Here is a 23,700-nt window from a genome sequence, read left to right as displayed (position 1 = left end):
TCTGCACCATGGGAGAAGAGAAAGACATGTAGAATGAGACGCCAGGGAGCATTCACCGAGTTCAGAACCAGGGCTGATAATACGCGAGTCTGGAAAACTCTGGGACGGCCCACATTTGTAGTTCTCAGTTCAGGGTACTGTCTAGGAAGTCAGTAACGAGCGCGCCCCATGCCATGGCTAGAAACTCTTCGTCTATTGGATGATTTTCTCAGCACGGTTGGAATGGGCCCCAGTGAGGAGACTGTCACACACACTGGGAGACAGTGGGAGTAGATAATTGTCTATATCATAATTATATGGATGGCGAAACGGAAATAAAACAGTGTATGCTTTAGAAATGTTTTATTGAGCAACGAGCATAGCATGTGTTAAACTTTTCCGCAGCCCGAGTTCATTCTGTCTGTCACTGAAGATTTGTGCTTCACTGTAGCTCCAGCCATTGGCGTTGCTTCACATGCAGCACCGGTGATCCGAGAGGAAGTCTAGATTATGCCAGCAAACCCATGACAGTGTTGTTGTACCACAGTGTATTTGCTGTGTGATGCTGGGGTTTATCTGGGTTGTAGGCTGATAAGCACTGTGGTGGTGTCACGATGTCACCATTAACTCCGCTTTCGTAAGTCATAATTATCTGAGCTGGGGCCTGTCTTTCAGGTGCACTTTTCTGGAGCTGACAGGGTGGTCGTTATCATGCAAGCTTCAGATTTGTGGATCGGCCAATCCTACTCACTCCGATCCTAGTTCCACCAAGGGTACCTTTCCTCCTGACGGTCAGGAGAGCAGGCATTGGTCACATTGTTTAGTCTGGGTGGAATTCGGTCTTTTCCAGTCCCCTCTTTATGAAAGCTTCATTCTTGCTTTCTGCTAACATGAATGGGAATTTTATTAATTGGAAACTAAAAGCATTCTCTTAAACTACTTTTTAAAGAAAAAAATCTATACTTGAATTAGTTTTCTTTAAAATTCTCTTTGAACATCTCTCAGTATTTAAATCTGTTGAGCAAATAAGACTAATTTTAAGTATCTGTTATGTTTGCCGATATAGGGGAAGAAGCGGCGTATAGATATGGAAATATTACACAGCCTCTTAGCCAAGTGTAGTAATCTTAATACGTGTGCAAATGCCACATTTAAGTCTTCAAATTTCCCATTAATACTCAAGTGTTATATTATTGTGTTATGTTTTGTGATTATTTTAGAAATCCAGAATGTTGAAGATGAAGTAAAAGAACAAATTCAGTCCCTTTTCCAGGAGCAAGAACACACAGAATATGGTATGAATTCAATTCTACTTTGCACAAGTTATGAAAATAGTTGAGTTCCTATAACTGCATTCTGAGTAATTATAGGTCAGGTATTATTTCTTGGGGAAAGCACTGGACTTACTTTTCCAAATCCCACCTCACTGGGAAGGAATTTTATGAGCATATTTAGTTTTAAAATCCTATGAATAAATGAACAAAGATAATTCAAGGCCAGTGTTCCATCAAGAATAAATGGGAGAGTCAGAGTGGAGTGAGTTCTGGCTGCTTGCTTGGCATGGTCCTCCACCCTCAGGAGCCATCCTCTGTCCCGAGGAGAGATGCTCCACCCTCAGAAACACTGGTCCTCCACCCTCAGGAACCATCCTCTGTCCCGAGGAGAGATGCTCCACCCTCAGAAACACTGGTCCTCCACCCTCAGGAACCATCCTCTGTCCCGAGGAGAGATGCTCCACCCTCAGAAACACTGGTCCTCCACCCTCAGGAGCCATCCTCTGTCCCGAGGAGAGATGCTCCACCCTCAGAAACACTGGTCCTCCACCCTCAGAAGCCATCCTCTGTCCCGAGGAGAGATGCTCCACCCTCAGAAACACTGGTCCTCCACCCTCAGGAGCCATCCTCTGTCCCGAGGAGAGATGCTCCACCCTCAGAAACGCTGGACCTCCACCCTCAGGAGCCATCCTCTGTCCCGAGGAGAGATGCTCCACCCTCAGAAACGCTGGTCCTCCACTCTCAGGAGCCATCCTCTGTCTCGAGGAGAGATGCTCCACCCTCAGAAACACTGGTCCTCCACCCTCAGGAGCCATCCTCTGTTCCCAGGAGAGATGCTCCACCCTCGGAAACAGTGGTCCTCCACCTTCAGGAGCTTCTCAGCCATCAGAAGTGATGCTGAACCACTGGAGGGACGGTTCATCCTCACAGTTTTTTTGATGTTTGACTGGTTTACCCAAGCAAAACATGAGAGACAGTTTTACAAGTTATGCTACCAAAGAGACCGGGAAGTGTCCTCCCAGAGCATGGACCAGGTTTCTTGTGGTGGCATCTGCATAGAGAATATAATATGATAATCCAGAAATCAGCATGCCAGGGTTGCATAGGGATACTCCTAGAAATACCTCCTGATAAAAGCAGACAGACAGCAGGACCCCATAATGTAACTTGCGAGGGCTTGTGAAGGGCAGGACGTTATATCCTGGTATCCTGTTGTCTTAGTGAAACTGAGGGAAGCCTAAAGGGAAAAAAGTATTATCTCATGAAAACAGTACCTGACATTTTGACTGGGTATTGCTGATGGCTACTGGAAATGTAGGAAGGATTGTCCCTTATACTTGTGTGCAGGCTCTGTCACTTGAATGTGTTTCTTCCCATGGCACACACAGGTCTAACTCTCCCTGCCACGTAGCACAGGCACAAGGAAGATGAAATCTAAGCATTGAATTCAGTGTGATGAGCTGAGAACTGCAGTGGTGATTCATGGGCTGTTTAGAAGCTTGCTGGAAAGAATGCATTTCATCTTAGAGCAGAAGGCGCTTTGCCTGGCCGGGACAGCAAGAATGTGAACGTTGTCAGAACGGCTGGCACGTGAGCTGCATGGGTAGAGTGAGAATAGAAAAAGACACTCATAAACACACACACACAAAAGAAAAAGACATTCATAAAAACACACACACACACACACAAGAAAAAGACACTCATAAACACACACACACACACACACACACACAAAAGAAAAAGACATTCATAAAAACACACACACACACACACACACAAGAAAAAGACACTCATTTTGGAGAGGAATTGAAACTGCTGGGAGGTGTGTCGGAGTTTAGTCTGTTCTGCCTACAGTCTGAATCCAGAATAGGCAGGAGCATGTCTCTGCTGTGCAGACACAAGCTATGAAGTCAAGATGGCTCAGGAAAGTCAGTTCTACAAGGGTAGGGAAGCAGAGGAGTGGGAAGGTTCAGCCTCTGTTTGTAACGGCACAGTGGCTAAGGTTTGTGTGATGAACAGGTTACCTAAAGAGGAAAGAATCTTAGGTCCGAGTTCCCTGCTGCACCTTCTTACTTCCGTTTTATACCCTTATAGAGACTTCCTTCATAGACAGTTACATGGATGGAGAGGGATTCCATTACTAGGAATTGAACATATTTAAAAATGTATGAACTGTTTATTCCTGGAATTTTAAGGTTTCCTTGTAGTTGGCCCCAGACAAATGAAACTTCAGACAGCAAAACTGCAGATAAGGGGCACCTTCTCTAGAAGTATCTACAGAAATAGTTGTATATGACTCAATGAAGCTGAGGATCATTGTGCCACACTATGCAGAATAGCTAATGGTCATGGGGGTAATTCAGTAGCAGTAGAGAGATCCTTGTCTACAGTAATAGTAATGATAATGATAGGCCAGACATATCCCTAAGTGTTTTCACCCACTTACCAGTACTCTTAATAGAGAATTATTGTTCCAGTTTTGTGGAAGGGAATCTCAGGCATGGAGTAGATAATTTATCTCCACTCAGACAACTGGTATAATGAGCCGAAATCCAGAGCCTGAGACTCCAGATTTTCAACCAGCCTAGTTCAGCTCACTCAGGTTCTTCAAATGGAACATGGTTTCTAGAAAGTAGTCTGCTGGGAGCCCTGCAAGTTACTGTCGGGTCATCTGAGGGCAGGGTCACAGTCCTAACCACAGTGGCATGGAATCATGTAGCTTGTTCACTCAGGATGTCCTCAAACAGTCAGTAAAGCGCTTTCTGTCTCTAAAGAGAAAAGCTAAGCCTGGGTCCATTTAGATGCTCAATGTGAGGTGTGTCGGGGGGCAGTGATAAGACATAGCAGGCAGCTGCTCTCCGCGTTTAAAACATGCAAGTCGTCAGTTATAGTTGCTACATGGAATTTGGCAGTTCTCAATGAAAGGTCTTGGTGTGACCTTTCTCCTGACTCAGGGATCATGAAAGAGATGTATGTATTAATAATTATACATTCATATATTAATTCATTGAGTACATAGGAGCATCTCCATTGGCCGCTCGTGGTCCTACCTGCTTAGTATGCGGAGTGAGCAACAGGATGAGGTGACTGTCTGCGTGAGTTCCCATTGTAACGAGAAGTCAGTCTCCAACTGAAACTGGGCAGAGTGAGAAAATGGTGTTCTAGGGGCAATGGCCGAGGCTCGTGTGGCAGCTGCAGATGGCCTGTCTAGGTTGACTGCCATTGTGGGCTCTTGCTGTTCCCCTTGCTCACTGTCTCTCCTTGTTGAAGCCCCGCAGCCGGAAGCAGATGCAGCAGCAGGAGAGCCACAGCCAGAGGCTGAGGACGTCCTCACAGCGACTGATGGAGAGGACAGATCTGAGACCCTGGAACCTGGGGCAGTCCATGAAGGTAGCACACAGTTGTCTTAAAATAGTTCATAGAGGAGCTGGGGAGATGGCTCGGTGCTTAATAGCACTGGCTGTTCTTCCACAGGGCCCAGGTTCAATTCCCAGCATCTATATGACAGCTTACAGCTGTCTGTAACTCCAGTTCCACTTCCTCACACAGGCATGCATGCAGGCAAAACACCCATGGACATAAAAATAAATAAATAGAATAGTTGATAGTTTATAGTGTAATTATTAAAATGATTTCTAAAATTCCTTTATGAGCAATATTTAATTTTATCTAAATATTTTGAGAGTGAAACTCAGTGCTTCAAAGCGAATGAACTTTTCTCTAAGATAAAACGATGCCTGGTTTTTTTCAGAGCTTGAAGGACACTCATAATAGGTGGATTTCTGATCATGGTAGGTGCAGTGCTTGAGGGAACTCCTCCATAGCGCCACCTAGGTGCCATGTGTTACATGAGATTGCAGTCACGATGACCCCACGGCTGTCTGTGCCTGGCTTTTGTTCCAACAGCGCTGCTATCTCCCTGTCTGTAGCTTCCACATCACGTGTCTCCAGATAGCTTTTGTAAGTCACAGGCAGCAAGTGTTTTCAATTAGTGGGTGTTCACTATATCCTGGAGCTCTCAGCTATGCTATTGTAGCATAAAGACAATCATCAACTGTAATTAATTGGGAATAAACATGGCTGTGTTTCCATGAACCTTATACTACAAACCAGCTCACAAATGGTTGTAAAAACTGCAAGTCACAAAAAGCAGAGCGTATACATTTCTGACATAATATGCCGAGAAGCTTCTTTAGTAGTAGGCAGCTTCTAATTTATGTATGATGGTCTCCCAGAAACTGTCATCAAAGCCTGCTCAGAGTAGGAGAGACATTCTCCATAGGAAAAGAGATAGCATTGGCAGGCAGCATCCATGTCAATGGTCAGGAATCTAAAGAGTGTATATTTTTTGTCTGTCAAAAACACAGACCAGGGGGCTGGAGAGATGGCTCAGTGGTTAAGAGCATCGCCTGCTCTTCCAAAGGTCCTGAGTTCAATATCCGGCAACCACATGGTGGCTCACAACCATCTGTAATGAGGTCTGGTGCCCTCTTCTGGCCTGCAGGAATATAGGCAGACAGAATATTGTATACATAATAAATAAATAAATATTAAAAAAAAAACCACAGACCAAACTGCTTGTGAATATACAACTGATTGCAGCTGCATTTACATAGAAGATAGGTGTTGATGGACAAGGTATATCTTCCAAATTCATCATTTATGTCATGGTTTCCATAGGAACATGTTTCTAACTTCAGAGTAAAAATGCCCCAGCAACGATGTCCCCGCTTTCTTGGTATCATGCTTGTCTCTCTTGTCTTTGGCTAAGATGACTCAAAATAGTTTAGAGTGGCCAGAATTTTTATTGCGGTGCTGCTAATCCTGCAAATTCCTGCAGTTCACATGGATTTGATATCATCTGAAGCAGGAAGGATGTAATATCAACAAGGTTGGGAGATCAGCTCTAGACAGGAAGAAACACTTCTAAGAAAAGAAATCTTATTTTCTATCATAATCTATGATCAAAACAGATTAAATTTGAAACAAAAAAATTTATCTTGGAAAGTCTTTAGAGATTAAGAATATTTGCATCTTCTAATCTGTAAAATAAAATGTACAAAGATTGAACCATAAAAACCCAGATAAGAGAGTGTGGAGTGGCCTTGTTGGAATGCAGGGCTTCATAGGGACGGGACTGCAGAGGATGAAGAGAAGGTGATGGAGAACAAACGTGATCAGAACATATTCTGTACATTTATGAAATTGTCACAGGATGTCTAAAATACACAAAGGTTTTAGTGGCGAGAGCCAAAGGATGGCATTTTTATTGTCTGAGTAAGCTCAGTGACCCGCACATTTTCTGGGCAAATGTGGTAGCATATGCCTACAGTTCATTAGCTGGAAGCCAGGCTGGGCGCTGAGACCCTGTTGCAAAAACAAATAGAAACCCTGGTGTGGTGTGGTACATGCACTTAACCCCAGCACTCAGGAGGCAGAGGCAAGTGGATCTCTGTGAGTTCTAGGCCAGCCTGTTATCTGTAGAGAGTTCCATGTCAGCCATAGCCACCAATGAGCCCTTATCTGAAAACAAAATAACAAAGCCAATCAATTAAAACAAAGCCAAACCAGAAAGGCAAGCTCTTCTATAGCTTTGTAAACATACCAAATCTCCATTCTTGTTTTTATCTGTATTTTCAATACATGTTTTCACTTTAGAAAGCAGTAGGACAAATCTGGTAAATAGAATCCATCCACAGTGGGATGTGAAGAGGATTAACAGTCTGCACCTTTCCTGCACTCAGCCTTTGTCGCTGCAGGTCACCGCACGAATTGCTTTCTCTCTTTAACCCCAGGCTTTGGGGTGTGCCAACAGTGTGGAACTGCTAGGTGGGTACAGAGCGCAAGAAATGTGATGTAAAGGAGTGATTAAATGATAGAGACTTAACTGATATTTCCATGCCTTATTTTAATAGTTTTATGATAAAATCATTAATGAGCATTGGAATTACCTGAATTATCATTCAAAATAGACTTAAGAGACATATAGCAGATTCATATGTTATATATGAGATAGTAATATCAATCTAATGTTTTGTTTTGTTTTTTATAGAAACTGAGGATAGTTACCATATGGAAGACACTGGTAAGTCTTTAGTAATTAGAGAGACTCTTCTAGCAGCATCATGAGTTACATATTTTTAAATTACTCAATATATTATACGACACATAGCTAATAATATTATTTGTATTTTGTTTATATTCAGTTTCTGAATGTAAATCCCAAGTAGTAGAATTATTCTGTCAAAATATACAGAGGAACTGTATTTGGTGTTGCTGGTATATACTTGTAATTTCATACTCAGAAAGTGAGGCAGACAGTTGTTAGTTCGAAACTCCCCTGGGTTATATAGTGAAACATTGTTAAAACACACACACACACACCAACAACAAAAACAACAGCAACAGCAACAGCGAAACCAAGCTGGACACAGTGTCCTACACCTATAATCCCAGCGTCTGTCAGACTGAAATACGAAGATTGCCATGAGGCCAGCCTGAGCTATAAAGTAAGACCTGTCTAAAGCAAAACCAGAGAGAAAGAAAGAAAAATAATCAGAAACAAAGCAATGCCCACATGTTCTTTATAGCCTTAAATTCTGAAGTCGACAAAAGTTCTATATCATGGTTCCCTGCGTGTCATGAGACTGTAGAAAGCTTGTCTGTGCTCGAGCTGGATTCATCCTCTTTCAGGAAGCCTGTCTTGACTAGTTTTCCTTCTAGTATTAGAGCTAATGACTCGTGTCTGAGTTTCAACCACTCTTGGTATTATTGAGTGGCCTTTGGGACCCGCATTGCTTCAGGGCTCTAGGTGGATCTGTAAGCATTGGAACTGTCACAGTTGGATCCAGTCTGGTAAGAATAGTGCTCCTTTGTGGCAGGAGGTTCTTCAGAGCAAGAGGAGGGCTGAGCTGTGCTGCTCTTTGGTGGCCTGTCCTCACGCGGTGTGACTTGCTGACTAGTAGAATCTGTCTATGCCACATGAGCTAGCCTCTGCTGCTCTGTGCATGGGTGATAGGTGCACCGATGCTGGGAACTGCGTCTTTGTCTTTGGCATTAGGTACAGATCATACAAGTTTGTTCTCTGAGTGAACTTGGTGGATCACAGGATTTGTGGCTTTCCAGTTTTAGGGATCATATATAAGCCTTATTTGAGACATTTTAAATTTCCCTTTCCTAATTCATAGCATCACAGGACCATCCAAACGATGTGGAAGAGATGATGAATGAACAGGAAGACTCAGGTTTGTAAACGTTAAAATTTTCAATGTATATTTCTGTTGGAGGATGTGACTTAGGAAGGCTCAAGTCAGGGTAAATGATTTCCCACAGAAGTGTCTTCATAGGTCTTGCAGTTGTTCATATTCCCTAGATGACAGAGTTTTTTTGCATATTGTTTAACATTACGAGGTAAAATAAAGAGAAAAGAATGACTTCTATCACACCATTGGGAGAGCGCATGCAAACTTTATGGCTACATTTATAGTATAAGAGACCACACCCAAATAGGCCAGTATCTCAAAGGCCATTGGCTGAAGAAGTTCCCATGGCACCTCCCCGTTTTGTCTAAATAAGAAAGTTCTAAGCCTAATACAAAACTATATACAATAAGAACAAATATCAAGTATAAAAATTAGAATTACAACCAGCATAAACAGTATCAAGCAAGAAACATGCTAAATGTTTCAATAATGATCCTATCCTCAGGAGTCTAAGTTTTATATTAGAAATGGCTTGGCCAAGTCATGAGAGGAAAGTAACTATGATTATCTAGTCTTCAAACCCATCAAAGACCTGAGAAGGGAAGTAATATCTCTTGAGTAAATAGGAATTGCAATCAAACAACTTCCTAAATGTGCAATAAATGACAGAAACAGCTGGCTACCAGGTCAATCACCCAAAGTCCCATTTGTAACGTTAAAGCAACCAACTTTGGCTGAGGCCCAGAGTAACTGACGGACCATTTTCAGAGGCACAGTAGGGTTCTTTTTAGGGGCACTAGAATGGAAGAGAGGGCGATGTCATGGAGGCAGAGGCTGAAACCCTCAGTCTGCTCTTTACCAGATTGTCTCTGCAGTTAGACAGCACTTGGGGGCTTTGTCGTGTGAAATTTTATCAGAAGAGAGTAGTAGTACATCTGCTAGTTTTTATGTCTGTGACAAAATTGCTGAGAGAGAAGGCTTTAAAGGACGAAACATTTTTCAGTTTTATTAACATATTGGCTTTCCTGATGATGTTTTCGTACATTTGTGCAGTGTACACTGCGTATTTACACACATCCATCCCTCTCCCCCACCCTTTTCTGGTCTCCCCCATTTTTCACAGAAAGCTTGTGAAGGGAGAGCAAGGTATATCCAAAGACCCGCCCCCAGTGACACAGTGACCGTTTCCTCCAATGAGGTCCATTTCCTCACAGTCCATTCAGCTGTGAATTCATTGGCGGATCAGTTCACCTCTTGATAGTGCCACTAACTAGGGCCCGAGCCTCCAACACAGGAGCCTTTGGGCATATTTTTATATCGAAGCCACAACAGTATCTGCCTTACAAGATTTTTTGAGTTAGAATTAACGTGTGACTCTTGTAGCATGGTGTCTGTGATGTGTATGCTGTTTGCTATTAGACAAAATCTTTTCCTTTTTTTAGGTCCCAGGGAAGCAGTAACAGATGCTGATAAGATGCAGCAGGATACAGGTATTAAATAGACTTTGCCGTTCACTTTTAGGTCAGGGAAGCATTTTTGCCATTACTGTGTTTAATTGCTGGCTTTTTCTTTCAAAAACTAAAGATTCAATTTTAGTAGAACTTTTTTGTCCTGTACCAAAGTTAGTTTATTAAAAGAAATATTGAGTGCTTCTGTCTCCTCCCTTACTTAATGCCCCACAGTGACAAAGCAGACACCTATGCTAAGTTTTTTAGATTATTAGCAGGAATTTTTATGAGAATGGTTCCCCTCCTTTAGCATTCCTTCCTTTTGGGTGGAGACACACATTCGTAACCACAGCATTAGTTAGAATCTGTGATTAAGATAAGGCTTTTCAGTATTTGCTTTTCCCTTGTTTTCTTTAGTGACAAAGCTTTAATATCTTGTTTAATACTTATATTGTCTTAAGTCTCCATTTCTTGTTTTCCCCCCAGAGGAAGCAACACACCAAAATCATGATGTACCAGGTTTGTAAATATTTCTCAACCCTAAGCCACGTACTTATTTTTTAAATGTATTCATAGTTTAAGTACAAAATATGGAGAATTATGTGGGACTTAGAAGTATCCTGGGTTTAATGCTGCCTCTGTGCCAATGGGGGCTGTTTTCCCACACTGATGGGAGTGGGTTGAGTAGAGGAGATCCAGTGTCAGTTTCTGAGGAACTCTGACTGAGGTAGAAGTGAGGTAAAAGTCACCTGGCCCAAGGAAGAGCTGGCCTCACTCCTGAGGTCCGTAGAGGCTTGTTGGTACATGTTTAAGTACTAACTGCCAGAGGCATGATTGTATTCTAATACCAAGAGTACTATCTAAAAGATAGTCAATACTCATGTGCAGTTCTTTATTAATGTGTAGATGGATAGATTTCTTATCATTGAGGCAGACTAGGAGGTTTGTTCTTGGTGTGCCAGACACTGGAAACATTTGAGAAGGTCAGTTGGGAGGGAACGGCTTGCTGCTGGGTGTGGGGGAGGTCACAGGGACAAGGTGTTTGCATCAAAGCACAGAAACTCCAGGCCCTGTGTAACAGATGGCTGTAGGGATGGGCACTGGGCCCTGGTTACCATGGTAAATTAAAGGTCCTGTCATCTGGTTTCCACTAAGAGGACAGCAGCAGGGGTGTTTGTCCCCAGGTTACCATCTGAGAACCAATCCCTATGCCTAGTAAGAACTGAGATCCAGGGTAATTAGCAGGCTAGAGCTCACATAGACAGGAAGACAAAAAGGAGTGAATCTTGCTGACAACTGGTTGGGGGAGGAGCTTGTACGTCCCTCTGTGAAGGAAGGAGTGTAAGAAATTACCATCTCCCATGGCTACCCAGAATGTTTTCCATCATTCAGCCAAGCCCCTCTCCACCTGCTCTGTAATACACACGGTCAGAGAGTGTGCCTGGAAGTTAAAACACTTATAAATGAGCTAAGGTTAGCCATAATACATTGTTTTTATTGTTACTCAGCGCCACATGATCTTTCTTTCCCCTTTCATTTCATAGTACATGAGCATTTAGAAAATGAAGGGATAGAGATTTCAGGTGAGTTTTTTTTTCCAATGTTGAGTGTATTTTACCTGCATAGCTATGCAGTAAAGAAGAGATATAGGAAATACAATAGTTGTTCAAGCCACTAAGAAGTAATTAGGAATTGTCAAACATGGTGTCTACAGTAAGACTGGTACTAGACGGCTCACAGCTATCAAAATCGAAAGATACTCCAGGCCCTTGCATAAAACAGCATAGCATTTGCAACCCCTAATCTGTGTTGCTTTCCCAAGCCTTTGAACCATCCCTGCATCACCTCCCTGGAATGCCATTTGCAAGTGCTGTCAATAACCTCCCTGGAATGCCATTTGCAAGTGCTATCAATCACCTCCCTGGAATGCCATTGGCATGCTGTCAATCACCTCCCTGGAATGCCATTGGCTGCTCTGTCTGTAGTTATTTTGCTTCGGTGTCTGTATATCTTCACTTTTTTTCCTCCCCTGGGTGTTTCTGACCCTTGGCTGGTGAATATGAGGATGCAGAACCCATGAGCACAGAGGAATTTTTATTTTACATCAGCAGGAATAATATTGGTCTCTTTAATTAAACTTTTGAACATAATTTAGAACTGAAGTTGATTTTGTGGTATACTCAGAAGTCTCCCATAAGGAGACCCAGCCTAGACAAAACTTTCTGAGTAGATTTTAGTCATTTTAGGGATCTAAGTCAGTGGTTCTCAACCGTGGTTCACGTCTATTTGGAGCCTTTCACAGGGGTTGCTAAGACCACTGAAAAACACAGATATTTACCTGTTATGTGGTTCATAACAGTAGCAAAATTACAATTATGAAGTAACAATAAAATAATTTTATGATTGGTTCACCCCAACATGAGGAACTGTGTTAAAGGGTTGCAGCATTAGGAAGGTTGAGAACCTTTGATCTAAGTGGAGGTGAGTAACTGTAATGTGTTTGGTCTATTTCTTTTTTTTTAGATAATGCCATAGAAGATTCTAGCATCATTTCAGAAGGTAGGTTATTTTTATAGAGATGATCTTTTATTCTATATCAATGTAGATCAGTTTATTTAAAACATGTGTGCTGAACTATGTGTTTACCCAGGGCTGGGGGTGAGCCGTGCTGGGATGGATGGAGCCAACAGGGTTCTTTTCCATGAGGCTGTCATTCTAGAGACCAGGCATAATAAAGAAGAGTGACAGAAACAGGCTTCTGTGAGGAAAATAGATGTGGGTGAAGGGCTACCTTATTTACGAGTGAGCGGCCACGTCCGAGAAGGCACTCTGGCGATAAAGGGTTATTCTGGCTGGAGATCAGCAGGACGTTGTGAGGTTCATGATGTTATTTAGATGTGAAGGACGGAAAACATAGTTATCGTTTGTTTGGTTGGTTGATCGGTTTCCTTGGAAATGAAGGGATGTTTTTTGAAAAGTAAAAGTAACTACTTATACTCAAATGATTGAGAAGTTTGCAGCTTTGCTCAGCTGTAGCTAATTCTTTTGTCCCAAAGGTGTCATCCTTATGACAATCAGAGGTGAATTCTGTAAAAATGATTGGTGTAGCGATGACTTGCAGCATATAATGGATTGTTGCTTTGTTTAATTTTTAGAAATAAGCGTCCCCTCTGTGGAAGAACAGCAAGACACTCCACCAGGTATGACATTTCCTTAGATCTAGTGTATTCTGCCTTTTTTCTTTTTTCTTTTTTTGGTTGAATTTAAAATACTGTTGGCATTTTAAATTTTCAAATGGGTGTTTTAATTTAAAATCTAAAATGCCGTTAGTGTTTTATATTCATAAAGTACCGTATGAAACAGATCTATAGTGGATAAGAAATCTTGAAGAGGATTTCTATACTAAAAAAAAAAAGACATTTGTTTTCTAACGATATAACAGAGTCATGGAAAACACATTTCTGGTTTAGACTAATACATGTATGTTGTGTAGACTAATACATGTATGTTGTGTAGACTAATACATGTATGTTGTGTAGAATTTAAGAAGCCTTTAGTAAATTTCTGTATGAGCGTCCCATTGTGGGTGCTGGTGAAGATAGAGAGCGTAAGTTGGGATATGTTCTTTTTATTTTTCCATTTGACTTTCAAGGCGTCTGACGGCGGCGATAGAAATGGTTGTCTCGGTGGGGTAGAATGGTGTGTATGTATTGACACTGCCCATCTTGCTCCTGTCTTCCCAGCCTTCTGGAGGGCATCATCAGTGCCCACGGCCACCAATCTATTCAGGGCCGCTCAGTAGCCATGGCACGGAACCCACTTCCCCATGCTCTCCTTTGCCCCTGATCCCCTGTCAACACTAGTGAGTTCAGATCTCTCAGGGCAAGACCGTTGCTCTCTAGTGATTTCCAGAGGTGTCATAAACTGCCCTGGTGATCAGGGATTGGTGTGGACAGGGGAAGAAGGCTTTCCTGGGTTTCCTCCTGCATTTCTACTCCAGTCACTTCTTACCACTTCAGTATTTTACTGCTTTTATCTTTGGTTATCTTGGTTCACCGTTTACTCCTTTTCAGACTGTGTGCAATAGAAATCTTTAGCAGAGATGTGAATAACCGCTATAGATTTTGGTAGGAGTAATTGTACCTGCCAGAATTAATTGAATACTGAATTTCAGACTAAAAAGTAGCCAATAAGTAAGTGAATAAAATAATGAATATTTTTCGTTGTGCTTCAGTGTGTGTTGTGGTTTATTTGGTGGACGGAATGTTTTAGTTTCTGGTAGTTTTTATACCATGTACATGTATGTTAATTAATATTCAGAAACATTTAATGTAGAGACCCGAGTCATTGGTACAGTGTAAATGAAAAAATATCCATGGAGACATTTCTATGATGGCTATGGAATAATGTGTATTCTGTCATTTAGAATAGGCAAGTAGGGCAAGCAAAGCTGAAACTTACTGTTTCTCTGTTTCTTGTTGAACACTGCTTGACACTGACAGATAGAACGGGTTATAGAGTTGGCATTTGATGATTATAAATCTTTAAAGACAAGTATTGAGAACTAATCTTGGGAATAATGAATTTCCAAAGAGTATTTTTCTAGTTGTAGTCTATATTTTTTAATTTATTATTGCCCTCACTACCCTGAAAGGAATTGAGCCTATCCTTCTCTCTGCCTTTATTTCATTGCCTTACAACTTGACACCCTAATTGTTTTGGAGCATGCCCATAAAATACCAGTGGTTACCGGGATAGTGCGGTAAGGTGCTTTGTAAAGAGATACTTTCCAGTCTCTATCAAAGCACATAGAACTGAAGGCGTGATCCATGGCAGGCTTCTGCGTGTGTGATGAGGTCTCAGGGAGTAGTGGATGCAGCTGTTTCCGTTCAGGGATGAATTGGCTTGGTCTGTGAGCTAGAGCAAAGGGAGCTGGAAACCTGAAGGAACGAATCAAGAGCTGGGCCCTAAAACTGGGCTTTGTCAAAGCTCCCTGGATGCTTTGCATGGCTGTTGTTTGACGTTGCTGTGAGAAAGGGTGGGGCTCAGAATCAGCGGTCACTTGGAACCTTTGCATGTGGCTGACTCATTTTCTGTATCCCAACTTAGTCTTACTTCATGTTATAGTTTGTATTATATAATGGTATGGGAAAATGATCAACCTATGTTAATGGTATTTTGGTTCATTCAGTTGACTAATTCTGCGAAAGTGTTAACTGTTTGTCTGACAGCAAGAGCTGTGGGAACATAGCCATCAGGTCTGCACCTCACCAGAGCACATCTCTGGAAAGCTGAGCTGGAGACCATCTGCAGAATGCTAAATCTTTGCTTTCCTCGATCATTTAAGGACTAGGTCACAAGTTTCACTGTTGCCTGCTAAAGTTCATGATGAGGTAATTACTACTGTTGGCCCCATAAGGCATTGTGTAGTCGCAAGGTAGGAAGCAGTGAGAGGTAAGACTCATCAAGCATTAGGTCATTTTTTTTTCTAGGACATTCATGGATTAATTTAACAGGTAGAACACCGTAGAGGCTAGATTTGCATTTGTATTAATTTTGCAGATGAGGAGGCTGAGATGTGGCAAGGCCATGACCTTCCTCAGACCCCACAGGTGACTAGTAGGAGAGCAATTTGAGAATAAATGGTGGCTCCAGAGCCTGCCATCCTGCTGTTTTCTAGGATGTCTCAAGGACATGAAGGTCAAAAAGCTGATGGAAGTTTTTCTGGGGCCTTTTTTTTTATTATTATTAAAAATTTCCATCTCCTCCCCTCCTCCTTCCCCTTCCCTCCCCTCCCTTCCACCCATACCCCCACTCCGCCCCTCTCCAAGCCAAAGAGTCATCAGGGTTCCCTTCACTATGTTAAGTCCAAGGTCCTCCCAGCTCCCCCTAAGTCCAGGAAGGTGAGCAACCAAACTGACAAGGCTCACAGTGAGCCCGTACCTGCTGTAGAGTTCATGCTCATCGCCGTTGTCCTTGGTTTCTCAGTCCTCCTCCACTGTCAGCCACATTCAGAGAGTCCGGTTTGGTCCCCTGTTCCATCAGTCCCATTCCAACTGGACTTGGTGGTCTCCCGTTAGATCTGTCCCACCGTCTCAATGTGTAAACGCACTCCTCACGGTCCTGACTTCCTTGCTCATGATCTCCCTCCTTTTGCTCCTCATCAGGACCTTGGGAGCTCAATCAGGATTTTGAGTTTGATAAATTAGACTCGCATGTCCCGCATGCCTTTTTCAGCCTTGGTTTATCACTTAGGACTGGGGTCTGTGGAGGATCGGCTTGTAGAAAATTTGTGGAATACAGTTTTCTAAGAATGTAACTTTTGCCTCCTTGGTGCCCTGTATATGAAAGACCAGTGTAGAAAAGGATCATTCTGATCTGAGAAATTAAATATTTTGAATACCAGGTATTTTAAATTGATTAAAATATTTATCCACCCCCACTTTTTTTTAACCTTTCTCCTTAAATTCACATTTTTATTTGAAGTTGGTCAGTATATACCTAGCAATTTCAAAGCATAGATCCACACAGCACCAATGGAATGACTTATGGAGGAGTCATTTACAAAGTTGCTTAGAGTAACTTTTTTGCTAAACGATACTTAAGACCTTGTGAACTAAGTGGCCCCATGAAGTTTCTGCCTCAGTGTGCTAGCCAAGGAGTAGAAGACTATCAATTAACGTGTCAAGAATCGTTTGACTAAGAAGAGAGATGTGAGGGCATTGTGGTTTCTGAACAGTTCCTCTGCTCCTGCCTCCCTGAAGCTGGTAGCGCAGCCCACTGTGGAGTAGTCCAGCCGTGGACAAGGTTTTCCTCCCTGACATCCAGCCAGAACTCCCCACCCAAGGTCCCTTTACCTGACATTTTAACCACCTCCAGCCTGCGAAGTCTGTGGCAAAAGAGAAGAGTGGCTTCATGGTCTTAGTGACCAGTGTGTAATAATCATCTCATACTTTCTCATTATTTCTTCATTCAGAAATCACATACTGAATAGTTACTAGGGTACAGGGTTTGCATTGGCCAATGCAATGAGTAATATAGTCCCTGGTCTGGCCTGGTTTAGAATCGAGTAGGAGAACAGTGTGGTAAAACAGACATAGAGGTGTTATCTTCTCAGAGTAGAGTGGAAGACAACTCTTAGGAGCGGTAGTTTACTTGACCTCCAAAGGGCCATGCAGAAAGGTTGGCCTCCCACTGGTTGTTGTACAAGAGTGGGTGTTATGGAGGTGGGGGTAGGTGTTGACTGACAAAGGCTAAGGCAGTGATATCAGAAGACCCGGTGGGAGCACATGGGCATATCCCAGTGTCTTCTATGTGGTGTTTGAAAATGTAGATCTGGACCCTAAAGTAGCCAAAAACCACTAACAAATTTGAAATGGAGAAGTTACAGGATCAAGTCCAGATTTGAAAAGGGTTGTCCGTTTGGAAATTGGAGCTGATCAAGGGAGCGTGAGTTCAGCTCAGTCGGTAGTGGGAAGGCTGGACAGTGCAGAATGACCAGAAGGAAGGCATTTGCAGAAATCAGAGGTAGAAATAAACCCTTGGGCAGGCACAAGGTTGGTCCTGTGGGTGAAGGGCGAGACTCTGTGGATGTGCATAGGGTAGGAGAGATGAAGGGCAGCAGCAGCAGAGACCAGCTTTGTGTTTGCTAGGAGGCTTGCATCTTAGTGAAGGTCTGGAGTGGCAGCTTGGACTTCAGAGAAGCACAGACTTAAATCGTGAAGATTGCATTGCGAGGTCTAGTGCGTTTTAGAAGATTTATTTCATCTTTAATTCTGTGCATGTCTGTGTGCACCAGTAGAGAGGTGCCCGTGAAGTCTGGTCACCAGAGAAGAGCAGATCTCCTGGAGTTGGGGTTACAGGCTGTTGTGAGTCTACTCACACCGCAGCTGAGAACCAAGCTTGGGTCCTTTGTAAGATCAGCAAGGACTCTTAACTGCTGGTCCCATCTCCCTTACTACTATTTAATTAGCATTTTCTGTTAAACTTTGAACAGCTTCCCATTGTATCAGTATAACTCAAAGCTATTTATTTTCTCAAAGTCTAGTTGTTAAATTCTAAATTATAGCATAATGTCAACTTGATGTTTGTAAACTTTTACTCCTGGGGTGTAATTTACATCCTGAGAAGTGTCAAAATGATGGGTTTTGACATGTGTATACATGTTTATAAATACTCAGACCATGGTCTAGAAAACATCCTGCACCCCAGAAGTCTGTTTCTTGTCAGAAGTCTCTACAACTGATGTTTTGACCTACAACATCTAGACTAGTTTTGTCTGCTTTTGAATTTAATGTGATTAGAGCTACCCCCCCAGAATTTTGTGGTTGGCGTTTGTTGTTTAGCATGACATCTGTGAGCTTCAAATTTCCTTGTTTGTAAAGTCCAGTAATTTAATCTTAACCATTACTGTTTTTTATGAACATACAATAATGTTTTATCATTCTGATGTTGACGGATATAGTAAGTATTCCTAGTTTTTTTGACTATTATGAAGGAAGCTGCTATATTCTTGTACGTGTCTTTTGGTGATTATTGATCGGTCACTTTTGTTGGGTCTATAAAGGTATATGTACACTTTCTAGTTGCTTCACATGAGCAACAACAGTTCTTGCTTTTATAATGGCTTGGATTTTGTTTTGACTACATACAGAGATAGATGATGGATGGACGGACAGATGGATAGGTGGATGGATGGATGGGTAGGTGGGTGGGTGGATGGATGGATGGATGGATGGGTAGGTGGGTGGGTGGGTGGATGGATGGATGGGTGGATGGATGGACGGATGGACGGGTGGCTGGATAATGGATTGATGCATTAATGGATAGATGGATGGATGATAGGTAGTGTCTTAGCGTTTCTATTGCTGTGAAAAATCATTATAAGCAAAAACAACTTGTGGGAGGAAAGGGTTTATTTCATTACAAATTATAGTTCGTCGTCAAGAAGGGTGAGGCAGGGACAGGAACTAGAGACAGAACTGAAGCCAAGGAGGAATGCACTTGCTGGCTTGCTCCCTATGGCTTGCTCAGTCTGCTTTCTTATATACTCTAGACATACCTGCTCGGGATGGCACTGCCCACAATAGGCTGGGCCCTCCCACATCAGTCACTAATCAAGGCGGTACTCCACAGGCTTGCCCGTGGGTCAGTCTTTTGTAGGGATTTCTCAATTAAAATTCCCTCTTCCAATATATGTCTAGTTTCCTGTCATTTGACAAAAGCCAACACACACACACACACACACACACACACACACACACACACGACAGAAGGGAATGCCATAGTCACAAACTACCTTAAGTTTTTGTAACGAATAGGTATTTAGCTCACATTTTACAGGATGTCCGCGCCCACGGCGTCAGCATGTGCGTGGCTTCTGGTGGTGGCCCTTTCACCACATCACCTCAGGGTGGAGGGGGATGCGCTGAGTCTAGGAAAGCCTGCTAGCTTGGTCCTTTCTCCTGGTTTTTCAAAAAACTGATGTTGTCTGTGGTCCTCAACCTCCTGGCCTCTTCCAAACTGGACTGTCCCTGAAAACCACTCTTTATATTAAATTTCTGATACAGAGGTTTATGGGAAACACACTCAAGCCTCAACAGTAGTCTGGACTTAGAAATTGTAGCAGCATTTGCCTGGCCTCTGGAGAGCAATCACCTCCTTTCTTACCCAGTTCTGTGTGTGAGCCCAACACTGTACAGTGAAACAAACCACACACTAAAATCTGAAGCAAAAATGTATGTCTGAAGATAGACATGGATTTTGCTGCTTTTAAAGTATTTATACTTGTCAACAGCAGTAAAGGTTAACATAAAATTACTCTCTATTTTATTCGTTTAGTGATTTTGTGTGGGGGGGTGTCTGGGGAGCCAGAAGAGGGTCTCACATGATCTGGAGCTGGAATTACAGGTGGTTGTGAGCAGCCCTACATGGGTGCCGAGAGCTAAACACAGGTCTTTGGAAGACAAGAAGGACTCTTAAACCCTGAGCCAGCTCTCTCTTCCTTTATTTGAGATGCCACAGAAATACCTTTGGAAATTCTTTATGTACTTAATCTTTTAAATACAGACTTTTTTCTTGTATTTTTTTAAGATTATGGGTAGAAGAAAGAATCTTAATGCTGAGTTTCTCGTAAGCCTGAGATTCTTGCATTTGGTGCTGTCAGGTGTTCTCAGGAGCCCTAGGCTCCCATCAGCAGCTTTCTCAAGCTGTGGCCAGAGACTTCTGGGTTGTTAATTAATTCTGTTACCAAGTTACCATTAAAAACAAATCAAAACCTTTGATGTGTGCATGTGTTTTTAAATGGTATGAAAATGAAGCAGTTTGACAGTCTGCCTGGCTGGTCCTTTAATTTAGATTTCCCCTTATTTTTTCAGATACTTAAAGCTTCAAAGCCTGCCCCTACTGCCACAGGAGGACCAGACTAACCATACGCTCCAAAGATGGCTGTGCTAGATCTCATGACGTAGTTACTGGCAGATCGAGATCTTTGGGAATGGACACTAACGATGTTTAGAGTGAATGACAGTCCACTGGCAATTTAGTATATTCTTTTTTTTTTAAATGACATATTACTCTACATTCCTGTGTGTCCTTATGAGAGCACCTGTGGCTCTCTTGGGTTTCTTTTTCTTTTGGGGTACAGCTTTAGATTTTTCACATTTATGTGTATTTTACTGAGAAGACTTGATGATACTTTGATGATGTAGCAAAAATTGTCATGGCAGGGTTTAATATTTTATTAATAATTAGCATTAGCTGTGCTGAACTGACTGGCATGAACACTGTTATTTGGGATTTAAAGCCACTGTGAGCACCTTATATCAGCACCCTGAACACTGTACCCCGCACCCTGGTGGCTGAGGAAATGTGAGTCTTATCTATGCACTGCTGTCCTAATCAGGGCTGTTGACATTAGATTCAAGCGGCCAGGTTACAGCACTGTCTTTGAAATTTGTTTTGTAGTTTTTAGTGGCTTATTTGAAATTTTAATATTTTTATTCAAGATGTGAATGATCACTAATACGCTTTTCGGTAGAGGGGAGAATTAAACTCCTTGTGGGGGACAAAAAGTAAACAGTAGCCTGCAAAATACACATGTCCTCCTCACACTTCAGCACGTTAGATCAGCCATACAATGATCATAGTCCGGTCTGTATTTATTTACATTATCGAGACTGCTGTGTGTAGTTTAATGACTGCCCTGTGCGGTTCCCAGGCAGCGCCCTCTCCGCCCTGGTCTCTGCTCAGGGCTCTCACTAGGCGAAGTCCGTGGTCCCTCAGGTTGGGGGGATTCAGGGGCTATGAAAAGCAGTCACTGGCCCAATGTCTGCAGCTGGGTACCTGGGATGAGCCTCCTCCTTTACACACTGACAGTTTTACCCTATCTTTAGTAAGCTCTCTCTGCAGCTCAGAAATGATGCGCAGTGATGAGAAATTGATTGGTGAGAAAAGAAGGCAGCGAGTAGGTTTATGGCTTGGGCAGAGCCACCAGCCATTTTTATAAAGCCATAACGATATTTCATCTGAAGGACAGGGGTAGCTCCTGTTTATGTTAACACTGTTTTAAGATAGAGTGATCCACCCCCCACCCCGCCTCTTCATCTAGCATAAAAGCAGAATAAATTTTGTCATTGAACATTGTAGTCACAGTGTTCTGACTTCTGCATGCTGGCCAAGTGTGTACTGACACCTCAGCTAAGTCAATAAGCAATAATTTTTAAAGCTGTTATATGGATGCTATAGATTTAAAACTTGAATTATGAATCTCTTAATATTGCAACTTATAGAACACTACTTTTTATAAAACCATATTTTTAGGGCAATTAGGAGTGACATATTATTGATAAATGGCTGAAATAAGTTCCATTGGACTTTTGTATGTAATCATTTCCAGAGCACTGTGAAGTGAGGGTTCATTGTCGCCAACTTCAAATACTTTTATTTGATAAAACAAATGTGTGCGTTAATGAGCCTTGTCTTTACAAATCTGTGCCATGCTGGGCAACAGGGCTGGCTGGGTTGTCTAAAATAATGTGTCTGTTGTGTGCTGTTGCTTAAGAGCAATAAAATGGAGATGAATTCTTCTCTATATTGTCATTATTTTGAAGTATTTTAAAATTTTGAATGGCAGAATTGGTGTATGTTGTACTTATAAATATTTTAGACTTAAAGCAAACTTGTTGACCAAAATTACAAATGAACACCTTCAACCCCTTTTCTTAACATATGCACTTTTTCCTGAGAATCTAATTGAGGACCTGGTGTGTGCCAGGCAAGTGCCCTAATTCACATACACACACCAAATCATTTAGTTATTTAATTTGAGACTAGTCTGTCTACATTGTCCAGGCTAGCCTTGAACTTTCCGCATAGCTCAGGCTGACTTTGAACTTGTAAATTTCTTGTATTAGCCTTTCGAGTAGCTGGGACTCCAGGGGAACAGTGTCACAGTCTGTTTCTAATCCAGGTTTCATAATGTGATGTGGCTGGTTTTAACATGTCCTACCGCGCTACATTGCTAGAGGTCAGAATTCAATGTCATGCATGCCCTCCCCTTCCTCCTGGGTAGGTATTGCCCTGCACTGGGGAACTTCGCTCACTCCCTGTGCAGACTCTTAGTCTTAACTCCTATGAGAACCACTCTGTGAAGTTACAACTTCATGAGGCACCACCTGTCGGGGAAGTTTGGATGGCTCTTCTTTCTCATTTTCAATTTTCATTTCCTACAGGTAACTCTTTATATGTCGGATAAGTAAGGAACATACTCCCTGGGCTTGAGGAGGTCATCTTTACCTGGGTTCAGAAAGAAATCCTAAAAATAGAGCTGCCTGATAAGCAACAGACCCCCTTTGGATGTGCCTCACCCACTCTGCTCCTACGTCACATGGCTTAGAGAGCTGAGCTTTGTAGGTAGCTGGGTATTATCCCTGCTGGCAGATCATAAATGGCGAGTCAGAGGACTGGAAATACCTGCTAGCCCGTGGTTGTACTTGGCGTTCTGGAGCGAGCATGCAGGAAGCAGGTGGAAGGTGGATACAATGGGAGAGAGCCATTGAGTGGCCAGGAGGCCAGGTAGGGCACTGTCAAGGGATAGGTAGGTGGTGGTGCTGTGCTTCAGCCTGACCTGAGGCAATGTCAGTAAAGAGAGGAGACCTGATGAAGGGTGTGGCTTGAAGAATAGGTGGCCTGAAAACTCAGGCAGAAGCAGATGTGGTCCTGGATCTGAATGAACAGGTGCCTGGGATGAGACTCTTGAGTAGGGAGGTGAGCCTTGGTCAAGATGGCTTTTGACAGCTGGCCTCAATAGCACCCCTTGGTAGGCACATTATTTACATAGTATATGGGATTTGGCAGGATAAAAACTCAGTCATTGATTGCATGAAAGGTTTTAAAGACCAAGATTTCATTCCTTTTAAGGTTTCTTCATGCTGATAAAATCATGTGGCAAAGGAAAGATGAGCAATGTCCGGACAGAGGAGGAGTGTGTAACACCTTTTTGGACATGAGAATTTAAACACAAAGTGTCAGAGTTGTCAGTTAGCCCCCTTGCTACTAGAACGTTCCCTGTTCTATGATTAAAGTTTCTTAGCATCTTTAAATGTGAATTATTACTACTTTTCATAGCTGGTGAGGAAGTTAATGGGGGTAATTTGCACAGTGTGTTTAGAGGGGGTCTAACAAACAGGAAGTGCTTAGTAAGTCCTTTCCTTCTTGGTGTAGAGAGGTCCATATGAGTCCTGGAGAAGCATAGGACAGAGGGCTCTAAGGTGAGCTGGATCTCCCAGGAAACTCCTA

General features: G+C 42.5%; 1 protein-coding gene across 1 annotated transcript in view; it reads left to right on the top strand.

Moving 5' to 3' along the window:
• Asph (aspartate beta-hydroxylase) overlaps positions 1 to 23,700 on the top strand; it is a 163,450-nt gene that overhangs the window by 56,991 nt on the left and 82,759 nt on the right. Inside the window, exons 5-13 of the mRNA XM_038347167.2 lie at positions 1,200 to 1,274; positions 4,524 to 4,643; positions 7,306 to 7,338; positions 8,441 to 8,497; positions 9,898 to 9,945; positions 10,390 to 10,422; positions 11,448 to 11,486; positions 12,427 to 12,462; positions 13,059 to 13,103. Coding sequence (XP_038203095.1) covers positions 1,200 to 1,274; positions 4,524 to 4,643; positions 7,306 to 7,338; positions 8,441 to 8,497; positions 9,898 to 9,945; positions 10,390 to 10,422; positions 11,448 to 11,486; positions 12,427 to 12,462; positions 13,059 to 13,103 — 486 coding nt within the window. The remainder of the gene's footprint in view (positions 1 to 1,199; positions 1,275 to 4,523; positions 4,644 to 7,305; positions 7,339 to 8,440; positions 8,498 to 9,897; positions 9,946 to 10,389; positions 10,423 to 11,447; positions 11,487 to 12,426; positions 12,463 to 13,058; positions 13,104 to 23,700) is intronic.

Source organism: Arvicola amphibius, chromosome 11, assembly GCF_903992535.2.
Source record: "Arvicola amphibius chromosome 11, mArvAmp1.2, whole genome shotgun sequence".
In the NCBI taxonomy this organism is placed as follows: domain Eukaryota; kingdom Metazoa; phylum Chordata; class Mammalia; order Rodentia; family Cricetidae; genus Arvicola; species Arvicola amphibius.
The sequence above is the reverse complement of the archived record's forward strand: the minus strand, read 5'-3'. Positions and strand labels throughout refer to the sequence as shown.